The 15,780-nt window shown below is 35.1% G+C and overlaps 1 protein-coding gene across 1 annotated transcript; it reads left to right on the top strand.

Annotated features, from left to right (window-relative positions):
• Positions 1–248: 248 nt before the first annotated feature.
• Positions 249–15,762, top strand: LOC137410643 (uncharacterized). The gene is made up of 4 exons (XM_068096100.1): positions 249–390; positions 8,895–9,689; positions 12,233–12,418; positions 14,355–15,762. The coding sequence occupies exons 1-4, from the start codon at positions 300–302 to the stop codon at positions 15,746–15,748; spliced, it is 2,466 nt and encodes an 821-aa protein (XP_067952201.1). The 5' UTR covers positions 249–299; the 3' UTR covers positions 15,749–15,762.
• Positions 15,763–15,780: the final 18 nt, after the last annotated feature.

The raw sequence follows: 15,780 nt of genomic DNA, 5'->3' as shown, positions 1-15,780 counted from the left end.
ATCGAGTGACAGATTGAGTGACAGATCGACTGACAGATTGAGTGACAGATTGAACATAATTCTAACGACATTCAAATTCTCACAAGTCTGAAGGATTGTTTCCTCTTACAAAGTTTCTCCCCTCATCATCGATTAAGAATGCATTGTTGTCATAGAAACTATTTGCCAATAAGAAATATGAACGAAACGAGCACTCAAGCATGGCTCCGCTGAGTTACTGTTGACGTCAGGCTATCTCTAAGCTGCTAGTCAGGATGAATGACTAAACACGACTCTCTTCGTAAGTTTACTCAGGCAAAATGCTCAAGTTCAGGGTGGATACCAGTGAGCAGCGTCGACAAGCTAGTCAACTTTCTGACATCAATAAGGCAGTAGGAACACCTATATATGGTAAGTCTAGGGTGAATGGCAGCAAAGTTACTTGCACCAAAGAAGACCTGTTGTATAGTTTTAAGCAGGAGAGTTAAATGAGTTATACAGCAATTTATACCTAATATATACCTATATAATATATGGCGGCATATACAACACAGCTTTATATCACAACATGCACAAGAGCAAACAAATCATTTTTTGCCGTGTCATTTTAATTAGGAAGTAAATAGCATAACTTATCGTGTCTCTAGCTGTGAGCAATTTCTTTGAAAAGTTTACAAATGTTACCACGCTAAGAATGTAAAAATATGCTGCTGCTTTGGCACAGATTTGCTGACAAATAGCTGTTTTTATTGCTTGTGCTTAACCAAATAAAATGTAAATATGGATTAATCACGGTAACTTTAGTTTGTGCATAGTACTGTCACTACTTCTGACTACATATGACACGCATAGCAAGGTAGCAACACTGAAAGCTCAGCTATAATTAGTCTATCACAAAATGAAACAAAAATTTCAAAATATCGTTTGGCGAGGAAAAAAATAATTATAGTTTATTATCTAAGGTAAAATGTTGTTGATCCATAGGATAAACTATTTTTGCCGTAAGATAAAATACCACCAACGAGTTCTTTTTTACGTATCAAAACAAAATAAAAAAGAAATTTTTGCAATTAAGTATAAAAGTACATACAGATATCCAAGAACACTCTCTGGCTTCATTAATGTCCAAGTTTTACGTCTTACTGAATTACACATTGCATTAAAAGTCTTATCTCACCAAAGGATTTTACCAATATTTTGCCAGCTGCCAGTCTAAGAAAATTTTCTAGTAGTAAAAATAGGAAATAGTAAATAAAAACTACAATAAATAGTATTGTGCTCCGATTGAACAATTTGAAGGTTGTAACAGATGTTTAAGAGAATTTTGATGTTGGTACAAAGTGACCTTTTCACAAGCAGCTCTTAATCTGCCGAGTACTGCATTAACCTCTTAGGGTTCTATGGAAATCCCTATTGGAGTCTCCACACCCCAATAGCATTTTAAAATGTCAATAAATCATGTGAAAAATATTTCAGCTCCTATTGAGGCCATGTTAGGATTTTTTTATTCTGCTAAGTATAGCCTCTTATTCTTTGTTTAGATACCTGGTAAATGGTTTTAGATACCTGGTATCATGGTAAATAACATGTGTTATGATGACCTATTATTACTCAAAAGTTGCAAAAGTAAAGGGTTCTACACCTGACCGGGTATTTTCAGTATTTCAAATAACCGTGTCACCAAAAGTTTTTATAATACATATTTTTTTAATGCAATATTAGAATATTTGCAAAAATATGTCATTCTGCTAGTGAGTCCGATATAGAAAGTAACTTTGATGACAGCAAGTAAATTTCATGTTAGTAATACTTTTACTTTGCCGTAAATAGTGGTAAAAGATTTTAAAGTTAGTTTTCTGGTTTAAGTCATCTTAGTAAGGGAGTAAGACTATTATAAGGCTTTTGATAGCTTAATGTTAAGTGATAGTGATAATCAGTGATTTTCATTTGGTTGTCAATATTTTTTTCATTTCTAATGTTATATATTATAATTATACTCGTTTGTGGGCTTTCCACATGACCAGCTCAAACTAGCTCTTATTTCGATTTCTCATTTTGATAACCTTTTATCTGCATTTTTATTTATTTTGTGTATAAGTATAGTAAAGTATACGTATAGTAAAGTATACAGATAGTAAAGTATACGTATAGTAAAGTATACGTATAGTAAAGTATACGTATAGTAAAGTATACGTATAGTAAAGTATACGTATAGTAAAGCATACGTATAGTAAAGCATACGTATAGTAAAGCATACGTATAGTAAAGTATACGTATAGTAAAGTATACGTATAGTAAAGTATACGTGTAGTAAAGTATACGTATAGTAAAGTATACGTGTAGTAAAGTATACGTATAGTAAAGTATACGTATAGTAAAGTATACGTATAGTAAAGTATACGTATAGTAAAGTATACGTATAGTAAAGTATACGTATAGTAAAGCATACGTATAGTAAAGTATACGTATAGTAAAGTATGCGTATAGTAAAGCATACGTATAGTAAAGCATACGTATAGTAAAAAAGTCTTCAGTAAAATTGGTTTTAGTTTTTCTACTGTAAATGCGGTTAAATATGAACCTTACTGTCTCATGATGAAACATTGAGTTCTCTCTTGAGTTGTTCTTCAACCATGTGCCTTGGCAAACGACTGGCAAACCTTGGCTAAATCCTAACTGTCTTTAACTGTTTTTAGCTCTACTGATGCACAAAAACTCCTGGCATGTATTGTACTGTGTTCATCTGACATGTATTCCCAGTTTAATTAACATAATATTATTGGAGAGTACGATTTGAGCTTTCAAATGATGTACAAGGGTGTGAATCTATTTGAAAGATAAGTGGTCCAAATGCCAGATTATTTTCCGAAAGTATTCAGGCCTTTGAGTCACTAGTATCATTAAGTGGCTGGCCCTCAAACTGTTAATAGAGATATAAATTTCAAACCGATAGACTCATGCCTGATTCAGCTGTGTTTAGTGCCAATGTTTGCTGAATGCGAACGGCTCAACTCCAAAGTTTTTGCCTCAACAGATCCGTCCAAATCAGTTGAAGTTTTGGTTCGTTGTTTTAGAGCTTAACTTAACTCCTGTATCGGTTAATCGGCGTTGTACTATTTTGTACTTATAAAATAACTTTGTTTATGTTAATACATGTTAAGACATTTAGCATTTGAATGTTAACATATCTTTTTTAGCCCGATAACATGTATTTTTTATTCTGATATTTACTTCTGTCACTAAATCTGTATCTGTCACTATATCTGTATTTGGCCCTACACATGTATTTGTCACTACATCTGTGTCTGTCATTACATCTGTATATGTCCCTACATCTATATCGGTCATTACATCTTTATCTGTCTCTACATCTGTATCTGTCACTTTATCTGTATATGTTGCTACATCTGTATCTGTCACTATATCTGTGTCTGTCCTTACACCTGTATGTGTCAGTACATCTGTATCTGTCATTACACCTGTATTTGTTACTACATCTGTATCTGCCATTATACCTGTATCTGTCACTATATCTGTATCTGCCCCTACACCTGTATCTGTCACTATATCTTTATCTGTTACTACTCCTACATCTGTCATTACATCTGTATATGTCATTACATCTGTATCTGTCACTACATCTGTATATGTCACTACATCTGTATATGTCACTACATCTGTATATGTCACTACATCTGTATATGTCACTACATCTGTATCTGCCACTACACTGTATCTGCCACTACACTGTATCTGCCACTACACTGTATCTGCCACTACACTGTATCTCTCACTAGATCATATCGTAATCTTAACTACACGCACCCACCACATGTATATGCAAATAGAAACTGTGATCAGTTCTATATTATGAACTAAATCAATAGCCGCAAGTAATGTTGGTTATAGTTGAGCCAGGCTCTCTAGGATGTGTAGGATGCGGCTCAGTTGCTCTGTTTAGTGATCTATTAACTGAGTGATACTAAATGCTTCATATCATCAAACAACGAATAACTCCAAACATCCATTTGTTGGTCAGGAGCTAAATAGGGGCTTAAGTTTTGCGGACAACTTAAAACCCAGAGATGCCATAAGGAAGCCTTCCTACCTCCGTAAACTGCATATTAATGATGTGAACATTTACAAATGTAGGTAAAGACAAAAGCACATCATAGTTTTTCATCCTCAACTGTATGTTACAGCCTATCGATGTACCTGTTTGCTACACTTAGTACAAGCTAGCTTAAAGGTGAGATTCTCAGGGCACTAGTCGATCCTGCAGCTGAGCTGATCTAACAATTCTTACTGGAAACTAACTTATCTTTTGACTGATCTGATTTTACTAAAACGGCTTCGCGCTACAGTTTTTTTCTGTTTGAGGGATCGTCATGTGTTACAAAGAAACAGAATTATAACGTTGCAGTGATTTCATGCATATTTGTAATAAGTCGCTGTTCTGTTCAGGTGATGTACACATGAACAGGTGATTGTACACCTGAACAGGTGATTGTACACCTGAACAGGTGATTGTACACCTGAACAGGTGATTGCACAAATGCGCAAGCTGAAATGTTAATTTACTCATTTTGTTTAAAAAGAGCAATTCCGGTTATTTTGAGTTTTAGAATTTATGTTATTTTATTGCACTTAGAATCATGATTAAGTGCTGTTTAGTAAGTCTTTAGAAACTGATGGATAAGGACGCAGATGTCAAAACTTATGAAGTTTTGTTTTTACGAACTTGTGAACCATTTTATTATAGATTGGGAAAAAATATAAATTCTAGGAAAATTATTTAAACATACATTTTTGTACTATAAAATGACACAGAAGCAAAAAGACGTAATAACACAGGCTATAAAATTATATACCAAGTTACTATAATTATTTTAACTTAGCATAGTTGAAGCCATACGCATACATTAATAACACAGGCTATAGAACTATATACTAAGTTACTATATGTTACCTTAGCATAGTTGAAGTCATACACATAATAACACAGGCTATAAAACTATATACTAAGTTACTATATGTTACCTTAGTATAGTTGAAGTCATACACATAATAACACAGGCTATAAAACTATATACTAAGTTACTATATGTTACCTTAGCATAGTTGAAGTCATACACATAATAACACAGGCTATAAAACTATATACTAAGTTACTATATGTTACCTTAGTATAGTTGAAGTCATACACATAATAACACAGGCTATAAAACTATATACTAAGTTACTATATGTCACTTTAGTATAGTTGAAGCCATACACATAATAACACAGGCTATAAAACTATATATACTAAGTTACTATATGTGAACTTAGCAGAAGTTACTATATGTGAGCATAGTCGAAGTCATACACATAATAACACAGACTATAAAACTATATACACTGTATACTAAGTTACTATATGCTAATTTAGTATAGTTGAAACCATACCCAAGGAAATGCTAAACTATTTGACATTTCGTACAGCAAAAGAAATTTAGCAGCAATATTGAGTCCTACCAATAAGCCCTGTACAAACGTCGACATAAATTTAAGCTAAACTAATAACCACTACCATACAAACTAACATACAAAGCCAAACAAAACAGACAAAAGTAATTTGGTACAAAACCCTCTCTAAGTGCTAATTTGAGGACTGAAGTAGGCAAAAAATTATTAAAAGTCACAAAAAACTGCTTTAATAATAACCATTCTCTGAGGAAAACTTTTATTTGTCAAACATTAAATATTAGCTATATTCATGCCTAATATCAACACTAACATAAATGCACACAAAATAAAAGTGTAATGAGCATAAATACTAAGCCAACTTAAAACCTAGCAACTGCATGAATAAAGAAGAATGTTCACTTAACAACAGTTGCCTACAGATATGTATAATGCATCAGGCAACAGTTTCAGAATCAGTGACTCAGTCCAAATAAACAAACAGAATTTTAAACGAAGTTTAACACTCACAGGTTCTCTGTTGAACTAGATAACACAAAAACTAAAATCAACTCAGCAAAAACAGATAGAAACTCAAAAAAAATACACATAAAATATGATATAAAATTGGGAGCACTGAGAAAAAGCTAACATATACTAACAAGGTGAAACCTATGCATACATAAAAATTCATTATGATTCGAACACCAGAGTTTCTCTCGGTAAAAAAAAAGAATTGAATTAACATCTCAACGTAGGCATTTGTATTTACTAAATGTAATTTGTATAGTCATGACAAATTACACAGGTCAACTATGCATAAGAATAACCATAAAAAACCGAGAGAGTTTAGTTTCATTCTAGCGGTTGATAGTAGCTCAAGCAAGAGACAAAATAATTGTAATGCAAATCTATTTTAGTCAAATTCGTTTTACCAATTCAATAAATGATTTTATATGTAATATAATGAGGTCTCTTTTTGGCTTTGACTGGGCAATAACATATAAAAGTGTACAAAAGTGTGGCATGAAATGAAGAGAATTATATAGATACAGATATATGGTATGAGATACAGATATATGGAAGGAAGCAATAAGTTGAAACCATAAGACAGTCCTTACTAAAATAAAAGAGAGAGTGAGAGAGAAAGTGTAGGAAAAAGGAGAGATAGGCATGGGAGAGAAGTATAGAGGAAAAGACATAGAGGAAGTGTGAGAATATTATACATGTATACCTCCGGCGCATTGTAATAATTTTTTCACTTCTGTAAATAGTAAGTGTACGCATACATTATTATTAACAATTCTGATTAAAACAAAAAAGCTTTAACAGTATTTAGCAGCAAGTTTGCTTAAGTGTTAGCAAAAATACTGTAAAACCTCTGATTGACCGCCATGGCACTCTATTTTTTAACCCCTCCTCTATAGTGGCGGTCAAATAGAAGCGGCGTTCAAATAAATGTATTATTCAAATAGCTCGTCAGAACTTTGAGAAAATAAATTTAGCCCTTTTACGAGTGAAGCGATTTTTGCCTGCATTTTGCCCTCTTTTTTCAGTTGAGCGATATTAAACCTTTTGGATGCAATAAATCTGCTAGCTTACTTCTGACTTGTCAAAGATCTCGTAATAAATATGCATCGAAAAACCAACAAATATCTTTATCAGTTGATACCTATGATGATATTATAGCCTGTGTCCTGCTTTGCAATTTGTTGGAGCTTTTAATTTTTATTTTATTCCAAATTTGAAGACATATATTATTTTATATATACATTTACCAATGTTGCATAAAAATTCATTGATAAGTTTGCTACAGTTTGCAGCCAAAACTTGCTTTTTATGTGCAATAGAAGATTAGTTGCAAGCACCGATCAATTGTAAGATCAGTTTATCACAATGATGCAATCAAATAATATGCTATAAAGCTGCAAATTTATAAGTTATGTTGTGATAATCTACCAAATGCTACAAATATATATTCATGAACAAGTGACATAAATGAACCATACTCGTATTACTTGCACAAACAAAAATTAACGTTTTTAAAACAAAAATATTTGCATCGTTTGCTCAGATATCTGCATTCTGATTGTTCCTTTCGATGGAACGAATATCTTCTAGTTGTCCAATACCTTCTGCAATGTCTTTTGGCCTCAACTCTTCTTCTGCACTGCTGAACTAGTCGATATTAGCATCCCAACAATTTCTTGGCAGTGCAAAACTTTTACGCGTTGCATTTAGCACAAATGCAACGCGTAAAAGTGTTGTTCACTAAACATAACCTTTGGTCTTAAACTAGTCATTTGTCTACCATCGTAAATGTAAACCGTTTTTTATATGCATGTCCTTCGAAATATCAAAACCATGTTAAACAAGGAACCACTATTAGATAGAGACAGTTAATAATTATTTCTATGGTGTCGCTTTCAAAGTTTCACTGAAAAAAGGAGTGAAAAACTTTGAAGTTGGACAACAAGAGAATTGATTGTTATTGCTGTAAATAATCCATTATTAATACGATTTTGGGGACACTTTTTTACTGATCGCTTGATATTATGGGTTCATAACACTCAAAAAATGTCAAAGTGGTGGTCAACTGGAGGCGGCGTTCAATTCAAAGGTGGCGCTCTATTTTTTACCTCTTCTCTCATGTAGGCGGTCAAATAGAAGTGGCGTTCGAATAGAGGTGACGTTCAATTGGAGGTTTTACAGTAATTTAGCAGGCTAATGTAGCAGGCTAATGTAGCAGGCTAATGTAGCAGGCTAATGTAGCAGGCTAATGTAGCAGGCTAATGTAGCAGGCTAATGTAGAAGGCTAATGTAGCAGGCTAATGTAGCAGGCTAATTTAGCAGGCTAAGGTAGCAGGCTAAGGTAGCAGGCTAATGTAGCAGGCTAATGTAGTAGGCTAATGTAGCAGGCTAATGTAGCAGGCTAATGTAGCAGGCTAATGTAGCAGGCTAAGGTAGCAGGCTAATGTAGCAGGCTAATGTAGCAGGCTAAGGTAGCAGGCTAATGTAGCAGGCTAATGTAGCAGGCTAATGTAGCAGGCTAATGTAGCAGGCTAATGTAGCAGGCTAATGTAGTAGGCTAAGGTAGCAGGCTAATGTAGCAGGCTAATGTAGCAGGCTAAGGTAGCAGGCTAATGTAGCAGGCTAATGTAGCAGACTAATGTAGCAGGCTAATGTAGCAGGCTAAGGTAGCAGGCTAAGGTAGCAGGCTAAGGTAGCAGGCTAATGTAGCAGGCTAAGGTGACAGGCTAAGGTATGATGTATACGATCAAGAACAGATTCATAGAAGTATCTCAAGTTTCACATTCAAGAAAAAATCAGTTGATAGGCTGATACAGTCACTTGACTTCTATATTGGTGTCAATACTGATACCATGGCCACGGAATATCTAAATGTAAGCTAAACATCTTCTTCTCTGATCTTGCTAACAAGCGTACAGACTCGCATGTGTATGTTTTAGAGGATGCCATACCTTACAGCTCCACATCAGAGGAAACAAAACAGTTTGTTAAAACGCCATACAGTAACACGCAATCTAACAGTACAAAGGGTGATGAAATATCACATGACATCCATTCAGATGATGACACATCATCTAACACAAGTGCTGTGTCAAATAAGAACAGATCAACTGTTGCGGTAACTCAAGACAACTCCCAGGAGGGTGCTTTAGCATATGACAACCCTGACCAGATTGCAACTCGCCAGAGTCCTGTCAATGGCGAGACATCCATAAATATATCTTGTAACTTCCCAGATAGTAGTAGAGCCGAATCTCCTAGGATAAACGGTGACGTAGCGGACTGCAAAACTGACAAAGAGTTAAGTTTGATTATAAATGCCGGCGCAGTGAGCACGGCTACAAACGAGCTCACAATCCCTGCACATTCACTTTTCAGAACTTCCCTCAAGTTTCCGCACAGTGAACAAGAACTACACGAGGCTATCATAGGTCTGTCCTACTCAAAGAACAACAACAATACCAGCAAAAAGCAATGGAGTATTCCGCTATCAGACTCTGATGATGAGTCTGGTAGAGACCAAGGCAACTGGCCAGGCCAAAGGCAAACCGTTGCGACACCCATGACTACTTGCCAACCAACTTCTGGTACATTTTCCCTTCATTGTGAAATTGAGGAAGAAGATCCGTATTCTATGGTCAAGTCTCCAACTCTGTCTATCAAATCAGAAGAGCCACCTCTTCCACCGCCATTATCAACCATACCGAAGAATCGACCCGCAACTGCTACAACAGGTATGAGATAGTTCATGGTAAGCTTCCTCCAATCACCAGAAGGAGCAGATTTTACCAGTTACTCTGGAAATACAATACCATTATAATCTTTGGAGCTGAGAATGCACCAGGTGTTGAAACGCTCATTTGCAAAGCTTCCTTCAACTAAACTAGCCAGCTTGTGTATGCTTACTTTAATGCACATACTGTACATATTTAAATAAGAGAATATCACCTGCTTTGGTTCTCTACATGCTACCATAAATGCTACTGTACACGCTATTATGTATGGTACTATATACACCGCTATATACACTCCTATATACACTAGTATATGCGCTACTATATACGCTACTATATACGCTACTATATACTCTACTATATACACTACTATATACGCTACTATATACGCTAATGTATACGTTACCATATACACTACTGTATACGCTACAAAATACGCTACTGTATAATTTACTATATACGCTACAGTTTACTCTACTATATACGCTACTATATACACTAGTATATGTGCTACTATATATGTTACTAAATACGCTACTATATACGCTACTAAATACGCTACTATATACGCTACTATATACGCTACTGTATACTTTACTATATACGCTACTGTTTACTTTACTATGTACGCTACTATATACGCTACTGTATACGCTACTATATATGCTACAATACACGCTGAAATAGAAATGTGTATTCCAATGTACATGGATTAAAGCCTTTTCCTGCATTGATTTATGTTTAAAAGAGCCAAATCAAAAGTTTTCCTCTTCTATATTCCCACGACCAAACGAGCGGGAGCGAAGTTTGAGAGTTTTTTCCCACGACCAAACTAGCGAGAGCGAAGTTTGAGAGTTTTTATGATAAATGCATGCGCACACAACTTACAAAAATTATTCAGCAACAACGTCGCGAACCCTTGTCTCGAAATCTCATCAACAAATTTAACCATCGTTTTGTAGAGTCGTTGAAGTATAACAATGATACAAAACACATTTAAGCCTATTTAAATATGTTACCAAGTCTTTGTAAATTGTCGACAGTCTCTTAAAACTTACCCATCTGAACGGATTATACACAAATAGACAGATTTATTTGGCCGAAAATCGTTATTAAAACTTGCTAAGCCTTACTTTTATCAAAGTTAAGACCGGAAATTGAAACGCCGAGCGACAGAGAATAGAACGATTAAGTCGTGCGCATTTCACGAAAAAATAACGTGCACATTTCACCAGTCTATAGCATTGTTATAGAGCAAGCAGCGAAAGCAGCAAATCGCCGAAGGTTTCTGTAATTAACGCCGGAGTACTGAAATCGTTTCAGTTTTGCCGATTTCAAAATAACTGACATTTTAGACGCTTTTGAGTACTTTGGTATTCTAACTGATGTCTAACGCAGTGTAAGTAAAGAAAATGACGATGATATTTTTTTTAATGATTCTTATGAAATTATTACAGTATTTAATTATAAGTTTGGATGACTACAGAACAATGACTACGTAGTACAGATTTTTTAAAAATCTATATAAATATCACAACTCCTTGATATTGTTAGCTATGATGTTTTGAAATGTAAACAAAATGGTGCATTGATTTTATATTATTACTATATTAATAATATTGGTTATTCTAACAATATCAGTGCATTTTACTTCTAATATTGGCCAATATTGCATTTCTCCTATTGCAGGGGGAAAGATATAAACATATAATCTTTTCCTTTCATTATTGCTATTTGTTGTATATAATAACACTCACACCCAGTACATTACAGCTACCTTTGCAGTTATCCTATTGTACTGCAGTGCCATTTGACTGCTAATATTGCATTTCTCAACCATCAGTACCCTTTCTTTTTTTCCAATATCACTTTGGTCGTGGGCTGTATGACAGTGGAATTTCTAGTATATATATATTTACCTGTATATATTTATATATTTTTTTTATATATATAAAAAATATATATATATAATTATATGGAGAAGAATTGATATAGTTAGGTAGTTTTATTTCTTACCGATATCATTACTATTTTTGTTAGCATTTTAGTAATACTGACTGTATGTATAATAATTACATGTAGTTTGAAGAATTCTTCAAACTACATATAATTATAGATTTAGTAATATATATACATATACATATTGTTATATATATACATACTATTAGATTTGGTACTCTACACATATCAGCTCTGACACTAATACCCACACTCACATTCTATGTACATAAACTACATGTATGTTACTTGTCAAATCATTATTAATGAGTTCGCCTTGCGGCTATAGACGTTATTGCAACACTACAAACATAATAGGCTAAAGACCTCAGAATGCGTTGGTTGAAGCTGTCAATGAGACAAACTACCCACTTTTGTTTCCATGGTGAACTGTCAGTAGACTGAACAGATTAGCTGTATTAGTAAGAATTGGCAGTTTTATTCTCACACAATCATCAATCACAAAACAAATCCTTGTCCTTTGTCTCAGGTTGTTGTACTCAGTGTAGTAAGACCGTGAGTACATGCTGATTATGTCGCTGCAGCACCTGAGCTTCTAGAAGATTTGAAGGACCATGTCCAAGTTGAGCAGATGCATCCTGCTGAAGATCCAAAAAAGAAATTCACTTTGAAGCCACTAGTTAACATAAAGAAAAGGTCTGTCGAGTCCTACACTGACCCATATGCTGAAATCGACCCTTTGAGCCCGGAGAAGCCACCGATGAAAGAAGGTGAAGCCTTTTACACACATCAGCATGAGATTGAGCTAAAATTCAACTAAAGATATTTATGATACTCCAGTGCTTAATTGTTAAATTAATGAAGTTAAAAATATTAAAACTGTAATTACATAAGCCAACAATATGGAAGGTTGTTTCAGATTACAGATCACCGAAGTTTTAAAGCCTTACCCAAGTCTGACCACCTACATGGATTAACTGAAAATTGTACAGAATAGGTTATTACAAAAGAATGTTATTATGCTGTGTGAACTAGGAGCTGCATTACATCTGTATTATTATTAAACTTTGTTTGCCAGTCTATTCGCTTTTTCTGTCACAAAGCAATCTTTATTCTCTGATTGGTGCTATTATTCTGAGGTGTCAGAAGGCAGCTGATTAGGTCAGTTGGTTTGGATCAACAATTATTACATACGCAGAATTTTGTGATTGCGGAAAGTTGGCATTTAAAAACAAATGCTATTGTAACTATAAAAGCAACTGCTATTGTAACTATAAAAGCAACTGCTATTGTAACTATAAAAGCAACTGCTATTGTAACTATAAAAGCAACTGCTATTGTAACTATAAAAACAAATGCTATTGTAACTATAAAAGCAACTGCTATTGTAACTATAAAAGCGACTGCTATTGTAACTATAAAAGCAACTGCTATTATAACTATAAAAACAAATGCTATTATAACTATAAAAGCAACTGCTATTATAACTATAAAAACAAATGCTATTATAACTATAAAAGCAACTGCTATTATAACTATAAAAGCAACTGCTATTGTAACACAATAATAATAGGCTTTGTTATCCATACTGCACTTTATCAATTTTGACAATTTCACATTATCAAGTCACCTTTTATTAACAATGAATCTGTGAGTCCTAAGCAAATCTCTAATGAAGCTGATCACAGATACCAAGAACTGCAATGAAAATTGCAATCTGTCCAATGAGGACCAATCATTTCAACAAATCAGATAAACATAAATTATTTATTACTTGTCATTACGAAGGCATATAAACAGAGATAATGGTAGCTATCAATTAAAATGACCAACCGTTAAAAAGAAAAATATTTCAGATGATCTTTTTTGTTTTAATTATTATTTCTGGTAAAATGTTGATAGACAAGCATCCTAAGGTATGTGTTGCCTCAACTGTGGTACTCGATGATACATAATAATCTATTCAGGTGGGGTCTTTTGGCAGTAAACAAGAGCACCCCTTAGTATATTTGTATTACCCCTTTGTATTATGGTAATACTGGTTGTTTGGCATAAATTATGCGAAAAAAGTTGATTCTGGGATTATTTGTGACGAATTGGAGTTATCTCCTACATGCTGCTTTAGCAGAATGTAGGAGATAACTTCAATTTTTTGGATATGTGTAAAACTAAACGAATGCTTTGAGTGTCTCATTCCATGATAAAATAGAGTGCGCATAAGGAACTCCAAAATGCACTACTTACATCACTGACCTACACACTACTTACATCACTACCAATCTACACATTACTTGCACCACTACCAACCTATATGTTACTTTCCTCACCAACAACCTAGACGTTACTTACATCACTACCAACCTACACATTACTTACACCACTACCAACTTATGTTGCTTACCTCACCAACAACCTAGATGTTACTTACATCACTACCAGCCTACACACCACCTACACTGCTACTAGCCTACACGTTACTTACATCACTACCAACCAACACACTACTTACACCACTACCAACCTACACACTACTTACACCACTACCAACCTACACACTACTTACCTCACCACCAACCTACACGTTACGTACATCGCTACCAACCTACACACTACTTACACCACTACCAACCTACACCTTACTTACCTCACTACCAACCTACACACTTCTCAAATCACTACTTAAGTGAAGCTTGCTAATTGTTGCAGGACAGTCTGAGCCAAGATTTGAGTTCACTTTGAGCAAGTCACGGTCAAGACTAAACCCAACTGTGAAATCCAGTGAGGACATCTATGCCGAAATAAACAAAAAAGTACCATGGAATTTTCCAAGCAGCAGCGAGGAAGAAGATGATCACACAATTAAGAGTCGAAGAAGTAGGAAAACAAAAAGCTCAAGAACTACGGAAGCAAGACAGGAATGTGTTAAGAGTGACGACGAAGAGGTGCCATCACTGCCACCCAAGATATGGAGTAGCCCTGGCCTTGAAAACAACATAACGCCCATGGCGAATGAAGGACAAGAAGAGTCCAGGTTGGAAGACATAGCGGGTGATGATATCACAATTGAATACAGCGCGCTTGAGCCATCGCAAGCGGAGAGGGAGCCATCTCTAACAAAAGATGAAGGTGAGAACTTTCTCCACTCATCAGGATATGAAGAAACATGTGACAACATAGATAATGCATCTGACAGTTCAGGCCTTTCATCACGCGGCTCATCACACGCTCTTACGGATTATGAGGAAAGCTGCCCTTGTGTCGAGGTAGACCAACTCAGCTTGGATAGTTCGGGACGAAAAGCCAAAAGAATAGTTGAGACTCATGAAACACACGAAATTGTACCAGCAGACAACCATGAAGATGATATCGTAGAAAGAATTATCGAGACACAGACCATAACCGAGAAGCTAGACGATAAGTATGCATTAGCGGACTGTAGCGCTCAAGACTATTCCAAATATCTTGAAAACGATGATGAGTTTGTTAGTCATATTTTTACATTAGGTCGAACCATAGAAAAGGGTGCGGCAAAGAAACGCTCCAAGGACTTTGCTTTTGTTCAAAATCCATTTTCAATCCCTGAACCAGTGATTGAGACAATGCCACTTGAAAAGAAAACAGTCAAACAAAAAATCACAACATTGGTAAAAAAGAAAAAGGCTAAAGATGAAGAGGTGGTCTATGAAGATGTAGGAATGCCAGATATGGAATGCGGACCAAGAACAAGAGGTGAAGGTGTGGCAGCAGTCGAGAATGACTACGACCATATGAATGACACATTGAACATACGATGGAGAGAGGACACTGACCACTATGATCACATGAACACCGAGTCGCCTATCAACAACGCCACGATTCGGAGATACGATGATCAGAATGCAAAAAGTGAAGCTCCTGAAGCATACTATGAAGCTAATTCTGCAGAACACAACGATTTTTCTCAACATGAGATATCTGACAGAAAACGAGAAATTAAGACCGAGAAACGCTCCCTATTGAAAGGCATAAAGAAATTCTTGAAAAAGAAGGACAAGGCCATCGACACATGCAAAGCTGATCACTCTGTACTTGATGACGACTATCAAGAATTTGTGCCATAAAATCTCAATTCATAATTTTAATTCTGCTGTAT

This window comes from Watersipora subatra, chromosome 1 (genome assembly GCF_963576615.1).
Source record: "Watersipora subatra chromosome 1, tzWatSuba1.1, whole genome shotgun sequence".
Lineage (NCBI taxonomy): Eukaryota > Metazoa > Bryozoa > Gymnolaemata > Cheilostomatida > Watersiporidae > Watersipora > Watersipora subatra.
Note: the sequence above shows the minus strand (reverse complement) of the source record. Positions and strands in the feature narration are given on the sequence as shown.